This window comes from Heterodontus francisci, chromosome 19 (genome assembly GCF_036365525.1).
Source record: "Heterodontus francisci isolate sHetFra1 chromosome 19, sHetFra1.hap1, whole genome shotgun sequence".
Classification (NCBI taxonomy): domain Eukaryota; kingdom Metazoa; phylum Chordata; class Chondrichthyes; order Heterodontiformes; family Heterodontidae; genus Heterodontus; species Heterodontus francisci.
Genome location: NC_090389.1, coordinates 88,539,591 through 88,556,610, shown reverse-complemented (window position 1 = coordinate 88,556,610; position 17,020 = coordinate 88,539,591). Strand labels below are relative to the sequence as shown.

The window sequence follows — 17,020 nt, the reverse complement described above, 5'->3', positions numbered from 1 at the left end:
AACGACTGAATGCACTAGATACTGCAAAGGCTATGGGCCCTGACAATATTCCGGCAATAGTACTGAAGACCTGTGCTCCAGAACTTGCCGCGCCCCTAGCCAAGCTGTTCCAGTACAGCTACAATACTAGCATCTACCCGGCAAGGTGGAAAATTGTCCAGGTATGTCCCGTACACAAAAAGCAGGACAAGTCCAACCTGGCCAATTACTGCCCCATCAGCCTACTCTCAATCATCAGTAAAGTGATGGAAGGTGTCACCAACATTGCCATCAAGCGGCACTTGCTTAGCAACAACCTGCTCAGTGATGCCCAGTTTGGGTTCCGCCAGGGCCACTCAGCTCCTGACCTTATTACAACATTGGTTCAAACATGGACAAAAGAGCTGAACTCAAGAGGTGAGGTGAAAGTGACTGCCCTTGACATCAAGGCAGCATTTGACCGAGTATGGCATCAAGGAGCCCTAGCAAAACTGGAGCCAATGGGAATCAGGGGGAAAACTCTCCACTGATTGGAGACATACCTAGTACAAAGGAAGATGGCTGTGGTTGTTGGAGGTCAATCATCTGATCTCCAGGACATCACTGCAGGAGTTCCTCGGGGTAGTGCCCTAAGCCCAACCATCTTCAGCTGCTTCATCAATGACCTTCCTTCAATCATAAGGTCAGAAGTGGGGATGTTCGCTGATGATTGCACAATGTTCAGCACCATTCGCAACTCCTCAAATACTGAAGCAATCATTGTAGAAATGCAGCAAGACCTGGACAATATCCAGGCTTGGGCTGATAAGTGGCAAGTAACATTTGCGCCACACAAGTGCCAGTCAATGACTATCTCAAACAAGAGAGAATCTAACCATCTCCCCTTGACATTCAATGGCATTATGATTGCTGAATCCCCCACTATCAACATCCTAGGGGCTACCATTGACCAGAAACTGAACTGGAGTAGCCATGTAAATACCGTGGCTACAAGAGCAGGTCAGAGACTAGGAATCCTGCAGCGAGTAACTCACCTCCTAACTCCCCAAAGCCTGTCCACCATCTACAAGGCACAAGTCAGGAGTGTGATGGAATACTCTCCACTTGCCTGGATGGGTGCAGCTCCAACAACACTCAAGAAGCTCCACCATCCAGGACAAAGCAGCCCACTTGATTTGCACCCCATCAACAAACATTCACTCCCTCCACCACCAACGCACAGTGGCAGCAGTGTGTACCATCTACAAGATGCACTGCAGCAATGAACCAAGGCTCCTTCGACAGCACCTTCCAAACCCGCGACCTCTACCCCCTAGAAGGACAAGGGCAGCAGATGCATGGGAACACCACCACCTACAAGTTCCCCCCCGAGTCACACACCATCCTGACTAGGAACTATATCGCCGTTCCTTCACTGTCGCTGGGTGAAAATCCTGGAGCTCCCTTCCTAACAGCACTGTGGGTGTACCCACACCAGATGGACTGCAGCGGTTCAAGAAGGCAGCTCACCACCACCTTCACAAAGGAAATTATGGTTGGGCAATAAATGCTGGCCTAGCCAGCGACACCCACATCCCATGAATGAATAAAAAAAATAGGGTTCTTACTGGGCAGAATATGTAAATAGTCTGTGTGTCATCACAGGAAGTGATGTAACAGAGCTTGTATTGAACCTCCTGTAGAGTGAAAGTGGACGCCAATGCTATCAGACGTATATAAATAAACTCCTGTTCCTGTAAGTGTCCATCTCTTAGATATTCTGTTCTAAACCTCTATAGAAACAGAATATTGTACCAGACCCTCCCTCCTGTGTCGCAGTCCCTCCCTCCAAGGTCCCAGTCACTCTCTCCAGTGTCCCAGTAATTCCCTCCAGTGTCCCAGTTCCTCCCTCCAGGGTCTCAGTCCCTCCCTCCAGTGTCCCAGTAACTCCTTCCAGTGTCCCGGTCACTCCCTCCAGTGTCCCAGTCCCTCCCTCCAGGGTATCAGTCCCTCCCTCCAGTGTCCCAGTAACTTCTTCCAATGTCCCAGTAACTCCTTCCAGTGTCCCGGTCACTCCCTCCAGTGTCCCGGTCCCTCCCTCCAGGGTCTCAGTCCCTCTCCCCAGGGTCCCAGACCCTCCCTCCAGTTGCCCAGTCCCTCCCTCCAGTGTCCCGGTCCCTCCCTCCAGTGTCCCGGTCCCTCCCTCTAGGGTCTCAGTCCCTCCCCCCAGGGTCCCATACCCTCCCTCCAGTGTCCCAGACCCTCCCTCCAGTTGCCCAGTCCCTCCCTCCAGTGTTCCAGACCCTCCCACCAGTTGCCCGGTCCCTCCCTCCAGTGTCCCGGTCCCTCCCTCCAGTGTCCCGGTCCCTCCCTCCAGTGTCCCAGTCCCTCCCTCCAGGGTGTCAGTCCCTCCCCCCGCGGTCCCAGACCCTCCCTCCAGTGTCCCAGACCCTCCCTCCAGTGTCCCGGTCCCTTCCTCCAGTGTCTCAGTCCCTCTCCCCTGTGTCCCAACCTATTTTCCAGTGTCCCAGTTCCTGTGCTGACACAGTGCCCAGTCAATGATGCTGCAGAACAGGATCGAGAGTGTTGGCCCTCAGCACAGGGTGATGACAGCTGATAAGCTAATCTGTTTCAGAGCCTCCAGCTTTGAGCGTAATGGAATTCTTTGAGTCATAAAGTGGCAGCGTTGTAAGAATGAGCAAAAAATAAATAAAATAAGTGCAGCTTGGTTTGACAAAGAGAAGAGCCAGTCAGTGCTTCAGCAGCCACTGTGTGTCTCACAGGTTTAAGACTGGCCTGTTAGAGAAAAGGATTCAGTTACTGCCCGGATTCTATGACTCATCGCTCCCAAGGAGACAGGGATGACCTGAAGATGGAATGAATGATTTCTCGGAGACTGAGGTCCTGTTTTTCCAGAGATAAGCTCCTGCAGTAGTTACTGAACTGCATCACAATAAAGGGACAAATTCTACCAGGTCCTGTTTCTGAACAAACTCTGATTTGAGCAGACTGGATTTTGCTCTCGCATGTTTTTGGAGTGCTGTGTTCAACTACTCACGCTGGAACAGAGACCCAGAGTCATTGGACATTGGCCGACAATCTTTGACTAGTTTTCTCATCATACGCCGTTCACTCTCAATTCCACTTATGGGTTAGCACGGTGTGAGACATGGTTAAAATTAGGAGGACCATGTGGGTTACCCAGCTCAAACTGCAGTTCTGCTTCTCTGGGAATAAGCTACGCCAATTCACCTGCAAACTCAGAAAGTTTCCGTTCGGGTTTCGGCCGGAGAGTGGTTTAACCATCGCATCGCAGGTGCTGATTCCCTTCCTGGTGGCGGGATTTGGAATGGTGGCAGCCGGATTGGTCATGGACATTGTGCAAGTGCGTATCTTACTTAAAGGGTTAAATTATGGGGACAGCATAGACTTGGCTTGTATTCCCTTTAGGGGTCCATAGAGAGAAACTATTTCCTCTGGTGGGGGGAGTCCAGAACAAGGGGGCAGAACCTTAAAGTCAGAGCCAGGCTATTCGGGGTGATGTCAGGCACTTCTTCACACAAAGGGGAGTGGAAATCTGGAACTCTGTCTCCCGAAAATCTGTGGATACTGGGGGTGAGTTGAAAATGTCAAAACTGAGATGGATAGACTTTTGTTGGGTAAGGGGATTAAGGGTTACAAAATATGGAGTTAAGATACAGACCATCCATGATCTAACTGAATGGTGGAATGGACTTGAGGGGCTGAATGGCCTCCTCCTGTTCCTATCACAATTGTAGAACTGGTTTTTAATCAGTTTACAACAATGAAAGAATGCACTTACATTTCTATAGCGCTTTCACAGTCCCAGGACGTCCCAAAGCACTTTAGAGCCAATGAAGTACTTTTGCAGTGTAGTCACTGTTTTAATGTAGGAAATGTGACAATTGATTTACACACAGCAAGATCCCAGAAACATTAATATGAGAACTTTTTTTTAGTGATGATATTTGAGGTCAGGGTGGAAAGCTGCAGTTGGGCCTCACCCTGTCCTGTTCTAGTGGGTAGTGGATGCCTAGGGAACTTCCCATCCCCCAGTGCATGGGGTATAGGGCACCCCCTCAAAACATTCCTACCATGCATCACCATGGCAACAGCTACCATTTTTATAATCCCATTCTCACTCAGTGTCGAGAGTGCTAGTATTGACCCAATAACCTAACCCACCCACCCTCTCCTCATATCCCTCAATCCCTACCTACCCACCCTCATCCCATATCCCTCAATCCGTACCTACCCACCCTCATCCCATATCCCTCAATCCCTACCTACCCTCCCTCATCCCATATCCCTCAATCCCTACCTACCCACCCTCGCCCCATATCCCTCAGTCCCTACCTACCCACCCTCATCCCATATCCTTCAACCCCCACCTACGCACCCTCATCCCATATCCCTCAATCCCTACCTACCCACCCTTTCCCCATATCCCTCAGTCCCTACCTACCCACCCTCATCCCATATCCCTCAATCCCTACCTACCCACCCTCATCCCATATCCCTCAACCCCCACCAACGCACCCCATCCCATATCCCTCAACCTCACCCACCCGCCCTCATCCCATATCCCTCAATCGCTACCTACCCACCCTCATCCCATATCCCTCAATCCCTACCTACCCACCCTTTCCCCATATCCCTCGGTCCCTACCCACCCACCTTCTCCCCATATCCCTCAACCTCACCCACCCTCCCTCATCCCATATCCCTCAATCCCTACCTACCCACCCTCTCCCCATATCCCTCAGTCCCTACCCACCCCCTCTCCCCATATCCCTCAGTCCCTACCTACCCACCCTCTCCCCATATCCCTCAACCCCCACCAACGCACCCTCATCCCATATCCCTCAACCTCACCCACCCTCCCTCATCCCATATCCCTCAACCCCACCCACCCTCATCCCACATCCCTCAACTTCAACTACCACCCTCTCCTCATATCCCTAAACCCTCTACCTCTCATGAAACACTCGACCGCAGTTGTGCTGTCCACTTCAGTATCGTTTCCTGGCAACTTGAACCACTTTGAAGAAAAAGCCAACTGCTGAATTCCTTTCTCATTCCCAATTTTCCTCATTATTAACCTCTGACCCCTGGATTTGAACCCTTCAGCACAGGGAACAGTTTTTTAAGCAGGTTGTTGTCTCGGTCACTGGGCCTTTGGTGACTGCCAGGTAACCCACTGCTATCACATTCACTGACCAATGCCTTGTGGGTTAATGCAGGGGATTGCTACAGAATTCCTCCTCACTCTAGCTCCTGTTTCTAATGCTATGGAGAGGAATTTCACCCAATAAGTTGTTTTTGAAACACACTGAGGTCAGATTCCTGATTTGCTCACGCCTGTTACATCAGTGGTGGAGAGCTTTGGGAACCATAGACCCAAAGTCACTTGTTCCTCCCAAACTCGCTGTATGACTCGTGTGGAGTATAAACACCAGCATGGATCAGTTGGGCTGAATGGCCTGTTTCTCTGCTGTAAATGCTTTGTAATGCTACACATATCACTCACCTCAAATTACTTGTGACATTTCGACGCCTTTATGCTTCTCGTGCCTCGTGACTGAAACTTTCTTGTCCTTCTGTGTTTCTCCAGTACTGGCCAGTCTTCCAGACCATTACAGAGGTGTTCATCCTGGTTCCTGCACTGCTCGGTCTCAAAGGCAACCTGGAAATGACCCTTGCTTCCAGACTGTCAACATCTGTGAGTACCACCCGCTTGACCTGGGAGCGAGATCTACGTTTTGAGTTTCTTTTGACCTGATGATAATATAAAAAAGATTTAGAAGACGATTGCAGGTAGTTTTTGCTGTGTGTCAATGTCACTAATCCACCAAGTGTCTACATTGGATAGACTTGCCAATTCATCCCTGGTTTGGTGTTGACTAACTCTGGTTCAGACGGTATCTAGGAGCTTTCATCACCTGACCGCCCCCCCCCCTCCCCCTCCCCCACCCACCTCCCCAATGCTCCCACCATTATCTGTCCAACACATCAATCCTCACGACGCCCCCACCCACTCAGCTAATTGGAAAGCCAGCTGACTCTTTTCATTACCTGATTGGATGATTCTTGACCATCAGTCGAATAGACTTTCTCCACCTCTGATATTTCTGTAACCAATAAAGCTAAAATGTTCAAAGGAAATGGAAGAAAAACTCTCAAGGCAAGAAATAGGAGTTGGTCATTCAGCCCCTCGAGCCTGCTCTGCCATTTATTAGGATCATGGTCGATCTTCTACCTCAACTCCACTATCCCGCCCTATCCCCATATCACTTGATTCCTCTGGTGTTCAAAAATCTCTTGATCTCTGTCTTGGATATTGTCATGAAAACCCCAGCTGCCACGAATGAGGCATATTAATTTCATCATATGAAACATTAATTTTAAACTGTTGCTCACCTGAAAAGATGACTTGTTTAAAGAGATCACAGCAGTGGCTGGAAACATTTGCATTCTATGAGACAGTTGCCTGTAGACGACAATGGAACTGCTCCCTGATCCAATTAACCTAAATGGATTTTGATCACCAGACACTGAATGTGTAAAAAGCCAGCATTCCATTCGCAACCCACCCCCCCCCCCCCCACCCCACACACCCCACACACTGAGGGTATCTGCTAAGATGGAGAATTCACAAAAACACAGGAGAGTTTGATTAAAAAAAAATGTTCACATGACTAACCTGCTGGCCCAGGTTTGGTTTTGAATTGTGTTCACTGACCAATTTGAATCAGACTGCAATTTGAAGACAGCAGAGAAGGAAGGTCTCTCTCTCTCCCTCCCTCGCTCTCTCACTCACGCAAAGACAGGGACCCCTGGAAGGAAACTAAGACTCAAGACAGAAAACCATCGAAACAAGTTTGAAAGTGCACAGGGCCCCAACAAGACGGCAATCAAAGACTTTACATCAAACTCAAAAGACAGTAAATGAACTCCAGCTATTGCCTCAAACCTTTCCCATTGATTCTTTCTCCTTTTCTGTCTCTATCTGCGTGTGTGTTTATCACGAATGCAAGCTGGTGTGGTCGCGTTGTGTATTGTTAGTAGTTTTAACCAAATTAGAGCTTTAAGGTTAATAAGCTTCCATCTTTCTTGTTTAAATGTAAGAAAACCTGTCTGGTTGATTTCTTTGCCATTACAATTGGAGAACAGTGAACAAGGATTCACTGAGGGGAAGCTAAAAACACAGTGTTTTAAAAATTAAACCCTGTTACGGTCAAACCAGGAAAAAGGCTGAGAGGGAACCGCTCGACCCCTTTCTCACCTGGTTGTAACATAAAATTTGGAGGATCTTCTGGGATTTGACCCACAGACAAAAGAGAAATTGGAAGTGGGAAGTCAAATTGATCCCAATCAAAAAGAGAAAATATTTCAATACAGGTTTTCTTGTGGTTGTGTGTGCTTGAAAACTAACATGTCTGCGACTGAAACTAGTAACTCCCCAAGCCAGGGTGAAATAACTTGGGTAAATAAAAGCAAAATACTGCGGATGCTGGAAATCTGAAATAAAAACAAGAAATGCTGGAATCACTCAGCAGGTCTGGCAGCATCTGTGATAACTTGGGATAAGTTAAAGGCACCGTCTATGGAGGAATTGAGGAAAATGGCTGAGCATAGAACATAGAACATAGAACATAGAACATACAGCACAGAACAGGCCCTTCGGCCCACAATGTTGTGCCGATCCTTTGTCCTCTGTCAAGGACAATTTAATCTATACCCCATCATTCTCCTTTATCCATATACCTATCCAAAAGCCTTTTGAAAGTCCCTAAAGTTTCTGACTCAACAACTTCCCCGGGCAAGGCATTCCATGCCTCGACCACTCTCTGGGTAAAGAACCTTCCCCTGACATCCCCCTTATATCTCCCACCCTTCACCTTAAATTTATGACCCCTTGTAACGCTTTGCTCCACCCGGGGAAAAAGTTTCTGACTGTCTACCCTATCTATTCCCCTGATCATCTTATAAACCTCTATCATGTCACCCCTCATCCTTCTCCTTTCTAATGAGAAGAGGCCTAGAATGTTCAGCCTTTCCTCGTAAGACTTATTCTCCATTCCAGGCAACATCCTGGTAAATCTCCTCTGCACCCTCTCCAAGGCTTCCACATCCTTCCTAAAATGAGGCGACCAGAACTGCACACAGTACTCCAAATGAGGCCTTACCAAGGTCCTGTACAGCTGCATCATCACCTCACGGCTCTTAAATTCAATCCCTCTGCTAATGAACGCTAACACCCCATATGCCTTCTTCACAGCCCTATCCACTTGAGTTGCAACTTTCAACGATCTATGCACATAGACCCCAAGGTCTCTCTGCTCCTCCACATGCCCAAGAACCCTACCGTTAACCCAGTATTTTGCATTCGTGTTTGTCCTTCCAAAATGGACGACCTCACACTTTTCAGGGTTAAACTCCATCTGCCACTTTTCAGCCCAGCACTGCAACCTATCCAAGTCCCTTTGCAGACGACAATAGCCCTCCTCGGTATCTACAACTCCACCAACCTTTGTATCATCTGCAAATTTACTGACCCACCCTTCGACTTCCTCATCCAAGTCGTTAATAAAAATCACAAACAGGAGAGGACCCAGAACTGATCCCTGCGGCACGCCACTGGTAACTGGGCTCCAGGCTGAGTATTTACCATCTAAGACCACTCTCTGCCTTCTATCAGTTAGCCAATTCTTAATCCAACTGGCCACATTCCCCACTATCCCATGCCTCCTGACTTTCTCCATAAGTCTACCATGGGGGACCTTATCAAATGCCTTACTAAAATCCATGTACACCACATCCACTGGTTTACCCTCATCCACTTGCTTGGTCACCTGCTCAAAGAATTCAATCAGGCTTGTGAGGCAAGACCTACCCCTCACAAAACCGTGCTGACTGTCCCGAATCAAGCAGTGTCTTTCCAGATGCTCAGAAATCCTATCCCTCAGCACCTTTTCCATCAACTTGCCTACCACCGAAGTAAGACTAACTGGCCTGTAATTCCCAGGGTTGTTCCTATTCCCTTTCTTGAACAGGGGCACAACATTTGCCACCCTCCAATCACCTGGTACCACCCCCGTCAGCAGAGAAGATGAAAAGATCATTGCCAGCGGCTCTGCAATTTCATCCCTTGCTTCCCATAACATCCTTGGATATACCCCGTCAGGCCCGGGAGACTTGTCTATCTTCAAGTTATTCAAAAACCCCAACACATCTTCCCTCCTAACGAGCACTTCCTCGAGCTTACCAGTCTGTTTCACACCGTCCTCTTCAGTAATACACCCCTTCTCATTCGTAAATACCGAAGAGAAGTACTCATTCAAAACCTCACTTATCTCTTCCGGCTCAACACACAGTCTCCCGCTATTGTCCTTGACCGGACCTATGGTCCCCCTGGTCATCCTCATATTTCTGACATACGCGTAAAAGGCCTTGGGGTTTTCTTTTATCCTACCCGCCAAGCATTTTTCATGCCCTCTCTTAGCTCTCCTAATCCCTTTCTTCAGATCCTTCCTGGCCATCTTGTATCCCTCCAGAGCTATGCCTGTGCCCTTTTTCCTCAACTTTATATACGCATCCTTCTTCTTCCTAACAAGACTCTCAACCTCTCTTGTCAACCACGGTTCCCTCACATGACCATCCCTTCCCTGTCTGACAGGGACATGCTTATCAATGGCCCCTACTATCTGCTCCTTGAAAAAGTTCCACATTTCGACCGTGCCCTTCCCTGCCAGCATATGCTCCCAACTTATGCTCCTCAGTTCCTGCCTGACAGCATCATATCTACCCTTCCCCCAATTGTAAACCTTGCCCTGTTGCACATACCTATCCCTCTCCATTACCACAGTGAATGCTACAGAATTGTGATCACTATCTCCAAAGTGCTCGCCCACCAACAGCTCTATCACTTGCCCTGGTTCATTACCTAGTACCAAATCCAATATTGCCTCCCCTCTGGTCGGGCAGTCTACATACTGAGTCAGAAAAGCTTCCTGGACATACTGCACAAACACTACCCCATCCAAACTATTCGATCTAAAGAGTTGCCAATCAATATTTGGGAAGTTGAAATCCCCCATAATTACTACCCTGTGACTTCTGCTCCTTTCCAAAATCTGTTTCCCAATCTGCTCTTCCACCTCCCTGCTGCTATTGGGGGGCCTATAGAAAACTCCCATCAAGGTGACTGCTCCTTTCCTGTTCCTGACCTCAACCCACAGTGCCTCAGTCGGCAGATCCTCCTCGAAAATTCTTTCAGCAGTTGTTACACTATTTCTAACTAACAATGCCACCCCCCCACCTCTTTTACCACCATTCCTAATCTTATGAAAACATCTATAACCAGGTACCTCCAAAAACCATTCCTCCCCCTCACCTATCCACGTTTCAGTGATGGCCACAACATCGTAGTCCCAAGTGCCCATCCACGCCTTCAATTCACTCACCTTATTCCTGATGCTTCTTGCGTTGAAGTATACGCACTTTAACCCTTCTCCGTGCCCATCTGTCCTCTGTGACAGTGCTACCTTCCCCAATACCTCACTACACTCTTTGTCTTTCTGAGTGGACCCACTGGTCCCTGGATTACAAGTCCGGTTCCCATCCCCCTCCCAAACTAGTTTAAACCCTCCCGAACAGTACTAGCAAACCTCCCTCCCAGGATATTGGTGCCCCTCTGGTTCAGATGCAGCCCGTCCTGTTTGAACAGGTCCCATCTTCCCCAGAATGCAGTCCAATTATCCAAGAACTGGAAGCCCTCCCTCCTACACCATTCCTGCAGCCACGTGTTCAGCTGTGCTCTCTCCCTATTCCTAGCCTCACTATCACGTGGCGCCGGCAACAAACCAGAGATAACAACTCTGTCCGTCCGAGCTTTCAGCTTCCAGCCTAACTCCCTAAACTCACTTCTAACATCTGTGCCACCCTTCCTTCCTACGTCGTTGGTGCCAATGTGCACCACGACCTCTGGCTGCTCCCCCTCCCCTTTAAGGATCCTGAAGACGCGATCACAAACATCACGGACCCTGGCACCAGGGAGGCAACAAACCATCCGTGCGTCTCGCCTGCGCCCACAGAACCGCCTGTCCGTACTCCTCACCATCGAGTCCCCGATGACTAGTGCTCTCCCATTCTCCCTCCTTCCCTTCTGAGCCACAGTGCAGGACCCCGTGCCAGAGGCCCGGTCACTGCAGCCTGCCCCCGATAGGCCGTCCCCCCCAACAGTATCTAAAACTGTATACTTGTTGTTGAGGGGAACGACCACAGGAGATCCCTGCACTGACCTCTTCCCACCTCTAACTGTTACCCAGCTGCCTTTGATTTGTGGAGTAACGACCTCCGTGTAGCTTCTATCTATCAACCCCTCAGCTTCCCGAATGATCCTCAGTTCATCCAGCTCCAGCTCCAATTCCCTAACACGGTCTGATAGGAGCTGGAGACGGATGCACTTCCAGCAGGTGAAGTCGGCAGGGTCACCGGAGGTTCCCCTCACCTCGAACATTCTGCAGGAGGAGCAATACACTACACTGGCTGCCATTTCTTTTATTCAATTACCCCTTAGTTAAGTACAACTATAGATATTAACAAAAACAGTAAATAGCTTACCTGCTCAGTCCTTTTTGGTTAGAGGAGGAGGGTAAAAAGGGTCTTATTATTAGGTTAGAGGAGGAGGATGGGTGGGAGACACTACATGTGTAGTGGCTCGGGTTTACTCAGCTCCGCACCTTTAAGGAAAATACCTACCCAGGAGTCCTCGCTGCCGACCAGCTTCCGGTTCCTCCGGCGCCAAAAGAAACTCAAAGACAAGGAAAACAGTAAGTAAAACAGTAAGTACTTACTTTTAAAACACAGCTCCTGATGCCTTCACTCACCCAACGAAGAGTCGCTACCTTCTCCTGCTGCTCCGCCGGGAAATGAGGCCGAGTCCACGGAGCTCCGCACCTTTAAGGAAAATACCTACCCAGGAGTCCTCGCTGCCGACCAGCTTCCGGTTCCTCCGGCGCCAAAAGAAACTCAAAGACAAGGAAAACAGTAAGTAAAACAGTAAGTACTTACTTTTAAAACACAGCTCCTGATGCCTTCACTCACCCAACGAAGAGTCGCTACCTTCTCCTGCTGCTCCGCCGGGAAATGAGGCCGAGTCCACGGAGCTCCGCACCTTTAAGGAAAATACCTACCCAGGAGTCCTCGCTGCCGACCAGCTTCCGGTTCCTCCGGCGCCGGAGCAGTGTGGGATCACTGTATGTGACAAGGCTAGGAAGTCTGAACTCCTAAGACTAGTGGCTAACCATTTGTCCCTTGAATCTGAAGAAGCAGGAACAGGGTTAGAAGCAGACCCAGACAGGGTACTGTTAGCAAAGATACAATTGGATAAGGGAAACTTGAATTTGAAGAAAGAGAGAGAAAGACAGGAGAGAAAGAAAGAACCTTTCAGAAGGAATGCAAGGCGAGAGAGCTGAGGCATCTTCCATTGCAGGAAGGCAGTGGTGTAGTCACTGGACTAGTAATCCAGAGACCCTGGCTAATGTTCTGGGGACCTGGGTTCGAATCCCACCATGGCAGATGGTGACATGTGAATTCAATCTGGAATTAAATTTAAATTAAATTAAATTTCTGTGCTGTATAACTCTATGACTCTAAATACTAGTTTAATGGTGACCATGAAACCATTGCTGATTGTTGTAAAAACCCATCTGGTTCACTAATGTCCTTTAGGGAGGGAAATCTGCCGTCCTTACCTGGTCTGGCCTACATGTGACACCAGACCCACAGCAATGTGGTTGACTCTTAAATCCCCTTTGAAATGGCCTAGCAAACCACTCAGTTCAAGGCAGTTGGGGATGGGCAATAAATTCTGGTCCAGCCAGCGACACCCACATCCCACAAACAAATAAAAAAAATAAAGCAGGTCATCTCCGAGCTGACTGTTGGAAACTACAGGGAAAGCCTGCAGGGTTAATCAGGGCGCACCCGCTCAGAGAAGGAGAAGGGACCCTGATGGACAGCACAGCTGCACAAGCTGTGGCTTTAACTGCAGCAGTAGTAAGACCCAGGAACATATGAACATAGGAATTAGGAGCAGGAGTAGGCCACTCGGCCCCTCGAGCCTGCTCTGCCATTTAATAAGTTCAGGGCTGATCTGATTACTCCACCTACCCCCAATAACCTTTCAACCCCTTGCTTATCAAGAATCTATCTACCTCTGCCTTAAAATTATTCAAAATCTCTGTTTCCACTGCCATTTGAGGAAGAGAATTCCAAAGACTCACGACCCTCAGAGAGAAAAAATTTCTCCTCATCTCTGTCTTAAATGGGTGACCCCTTATTTTTTTTAAAAATTCATTCATGGGATGTGGGCGTCATTGGCTATGCCAGTATTTATTGCCCATCCCTAATTGCCCTGAGAAGGTGGTGGTGAGCTGCCTTCTTGAACCGCTGCAGTCCATTTGGGGTAGGTACACCCACAGTGCTGTTAGGAAGGGAGTTCCAGGATTTTGACCCAGCGACAGTGAAGGAACGGCGATATAGTTCCAAGTCAGGATGGTGTGTGGCTTGGAGGGGAACTTGCAGGTGGTGGTGTTCCCATGCATCTGCTGCCCTTGTCCTTCTAGTTGGTAGAGGTCGTGGGTTTGGAAGGTGCTGTCTAAGGAGCCTTGGTACATTGCTGCAATGCATCTTGTAGATGGTACACACTGCTGCTACTGTGCGTCGGTGGTGGAGGGAGTGAATGTTTGTAGATGGGGTGCCAATCAAGCGGGCTGCTTTGTCCTGGATGGTGTCGAGCTTCTTGAGTGTTGTTGGAGCTGCACCCATCCAGGCAAGTAGAGAGTATTCCATCACACTCCTGACTTGTGCCTTGTAGATGGTGGACTGGCTTTGGGGAGTCAGGAGGTGAGTTACTCGCCTCAGGATTCTTAGCCTCTGATCTGCTCTTGTAGCTATGGTATTTATATGGCGACTCACAGTTCAATTTCTGGTCAATGGTAGCCCCTAGGATGTTGATAGTGGGGGATTCAGCGATGGTAATGCCGTTGAATGTCAAGGGGAGATGGTTAGATTCTCTCTTGTTGGAGATGGTCATTGCCTGGCACTTGTGTGGTGCAAATGTTACTTGCTACTTATCAGCCCAAGCCTGGATATTGTCCAGGTCTTGCTGCATTTCTACATGGACTGCTTCGGTATCTGAGGAGTCACGAATGGTGCTGAACATTGTGCAATCATCAGCGAACATCCCCACTTCTGACCTTATGATTGAAGGAAGGTCATTGATGAAGCAGCTAAAGATGGTTAGGCCCAGGACACTACCCTGAGGAACTCCTGCAGTGATGTCCTGGAGCTCAGATGATTGACCTCCAACAAACACAACCATCTTCCTTTGCGCTAGGTATGACTGCAGCCAGCGGAGGGTTTTCCCCCTGATTCCCATTGACCTCAGTTTTGCTAGGGCTCCTTGATGCCATACTCGGTCAAATGCTGCCTTGATGTCAAGGGCAGTCACTCTCACCTCACCTCTTGAGTTCAGTTCTTTTGTCCATGTTTGAACCAAGGCTGTGATGAGGTCAGGAGCTGAGTGGCCCTGGCGGAACCCAAACTGAGCGTTACTGAGCAGGTTATTGCGAAGCAAGTGCCGCTTGATGGCAATGTTGATGACACCTTCCATCACTTTACTGATGATTGAGAGTAGGCTGATGGGGCGGTAATTGGCCGGGTTGGACTTGTCCTGCTTTTTGTGTACAGGACATACCTGGGCAATTTTCCACATTGCAGGGTAGATGCCAGTGTTGTAGCTGTACTGGAACAGCTTGGCTAGAGGCGCGACAGGTTCTTCAGTACTATTGCCGGAATATTGTCAGGGCCTATAGCTTTTGCAGTATCCAGTGCCTTCAGTCGTTTCTTGATATCATGCGGAGTGAATTGAATTGGCTGAAGTCTGGCATCTGTGATGCTGGGGACTTCAGGAGGAGGCTGAGATGGATCATCAACTCGGCACTTCTGGCTGAAGATTGTTGCAAATGCTACAGCCTTATCTTTCACACTGATGTGCTGGGCTCCCCCATCATTGAGGATGGGGATATTTGTGGAGCCACCTCCTCCAGTTAGTTGTTTAATTGTCCACCACCATTCACGGCTGGATGTGGCAGGACTGCAGAGCTTAGATCTGATCCGTTGGTTATGGGATCGCTTAGCTCTGTCTATCGCATGCTCCTTACGCAGTTTGGCATTCAAGTAGTCCTGGGTTGTAGCTTCACCAGGTTGACACCTCATTTTGAGGTATGCCTGGTGCTGCTCCTGGCATGCCCTCCTGCACTCTTCATTGAACCAGGGTTGGTCTCCTGGCTTGATGGTAATGGTAGAGTGGGGAATATGCCAGGCCATGAGGTTACAGATTGTGGTTGAGTACAATTCTGCTGCTGCTGATGGCCCACAGCGCCTCATGGATGCCCAGTTTTGCATTGCTAGATCTGTTCGAAATCTACCCCATTTAGCACGGTAATAGTGCCACACAACACGATGGACGGTATCCTCAATGTGAAGGCGGGACCTCGTCTCTAGAAGGACTGTGCGGTGGTCACTCCTACCAATACTGTCATGGACAGAAGCATCTGCGGCAGGCAGATTGGTGAGGACGAGGTCAAGTATGTTTTTCCCTTGTGTTGGTTCCCCCAGCACCTGCCGCAGACCCAGTCTAGCAGCTATGTCCTTTAGGACTTGGCCAGTAGTGGTGCTACCGAGCCACTCTTGGTGATGGACATTGAAGTCCCCCACCCAGAGTACATTTCATGCCCTTACCACCCTCAGTGCTTCCTCCAAGTGGTGTTCAACATGGAGGAGGACTGAGTCATCAGCTGAGGGAGGGCGGTAGGTGGTAATCAGTAGGAGGTTTCCTTGCCCATGTTTGACCTGATGCCATGAGACTTCATGGGGTCCGGAGTCGATGTTGAGGACTCCCAGGGCAATTCCCTCTCGACTGTATACCACTGTGCCACCACCTGTGGTGGGTCTGTCCTGCCGGTTGGACAGGACATACCCAGGGATGGTGATGGCAGTGTCTGGGACAATGTCTGTGAGGTATGATTCCGTGAGTATGACTATGTCAGGCTGTTGCTTGACTAGTCTGTGGGACAGCTCTCCCAACTTTGGCACAAGCCCCCAGATGTTAGTAAGGAGGACTTTGCAGGGTCGACAGGGCTGGGTTTGCTGTTGTCGTTTCCGGTGCCTCGGTCGATGCCAGGTTGTCCGTCCAGTTTCATTCCTTTTTATTGACTTCGTAGCAGTTAGATACAACTGAGTGGCTTGCTAGGCCATTTCAGAGGGCATGTTAGAGTCAACCACATTGCTGTGGGTCTGGAGTCACATGTAGGCCAGACCAGGTAAGGACACCAGATTTCCTTCCCTAAAGGACATTAGTGAACCAGATGGGTTTTTTACAACAATCGACAATGGTTTCATGGCCATCATTAGACTAGCTTTTTAATTCCAGATTTATTAATTAAATTCAAATTCCACCTTCTGCTGTGGTGGGATTCGAAGCCATGTCCCCAGAGAAATACCCTGGGACTCTGGGTTACTAGTCCAGTGATAATACCACTACGCCACCCCCTACCCCTATTTTTAAACAGTGACCCCTAGTTCTAGATTCTTCCACAAGGGGAAACATCCTTTCCACATCCACCCTGTCAAGACCCCTCAGGATCTTATATGTTTCAATCAAGTTGCCTCTTACTCTTCTAAACTCCAGCGGATACAAGCCTAGCCTGTCCAATCTTTCCTCATAAGACATCGCGCCCATTCCAGGTATTAGTCTAGTAAACCTTCTCTGTACTGCCTCCAACGCATTTACATCCTTCCTTAAATAAGGAGACCGGTACTGTACACGGTACTCCAGATGTGGTCTCACCAATGCCCTGTATAGCTGAAGCATAACCTCCCTAATTTTGTATTCAATTTCCCTCGCAGTAAACAATAACATTCTATTAGCTTTCCTAATTATTTGCTCTACCTGCATACTAACCTTTGGCGA

General features: G+C 48.9%; 1 protein-coding gene across 3 annotated transcripts in view; it reads left to right on the top strand.

The window, feature by feature from the left end:
• The window catches only part of LOC137380283 (solute carrier family 41 member 3-like), a 72,912-nt gene that overhangs the window by 7,665 nt on the left and 48,227 nt on the right, over positions 1 to 17,020 (top strand). For 2 of the 3 annotated variants that reach the window (XM_068052175.1, XM_068052174.1), the window contains exon 3: positions 5,594 to 5,701. In XM_068052175.1, the coding sequence (XP_067908276.1) occupies positions 5,594 to 5,701 (108 nt within the window). Of the gene's footprint in view, positions 1 to 2,756; positions 3,344 to 5,593; positions 5,702 to 17,020 lie in introns of those variants that run through there. The other variant, XM_068052176.1, reaches the window with a different exon arrangement.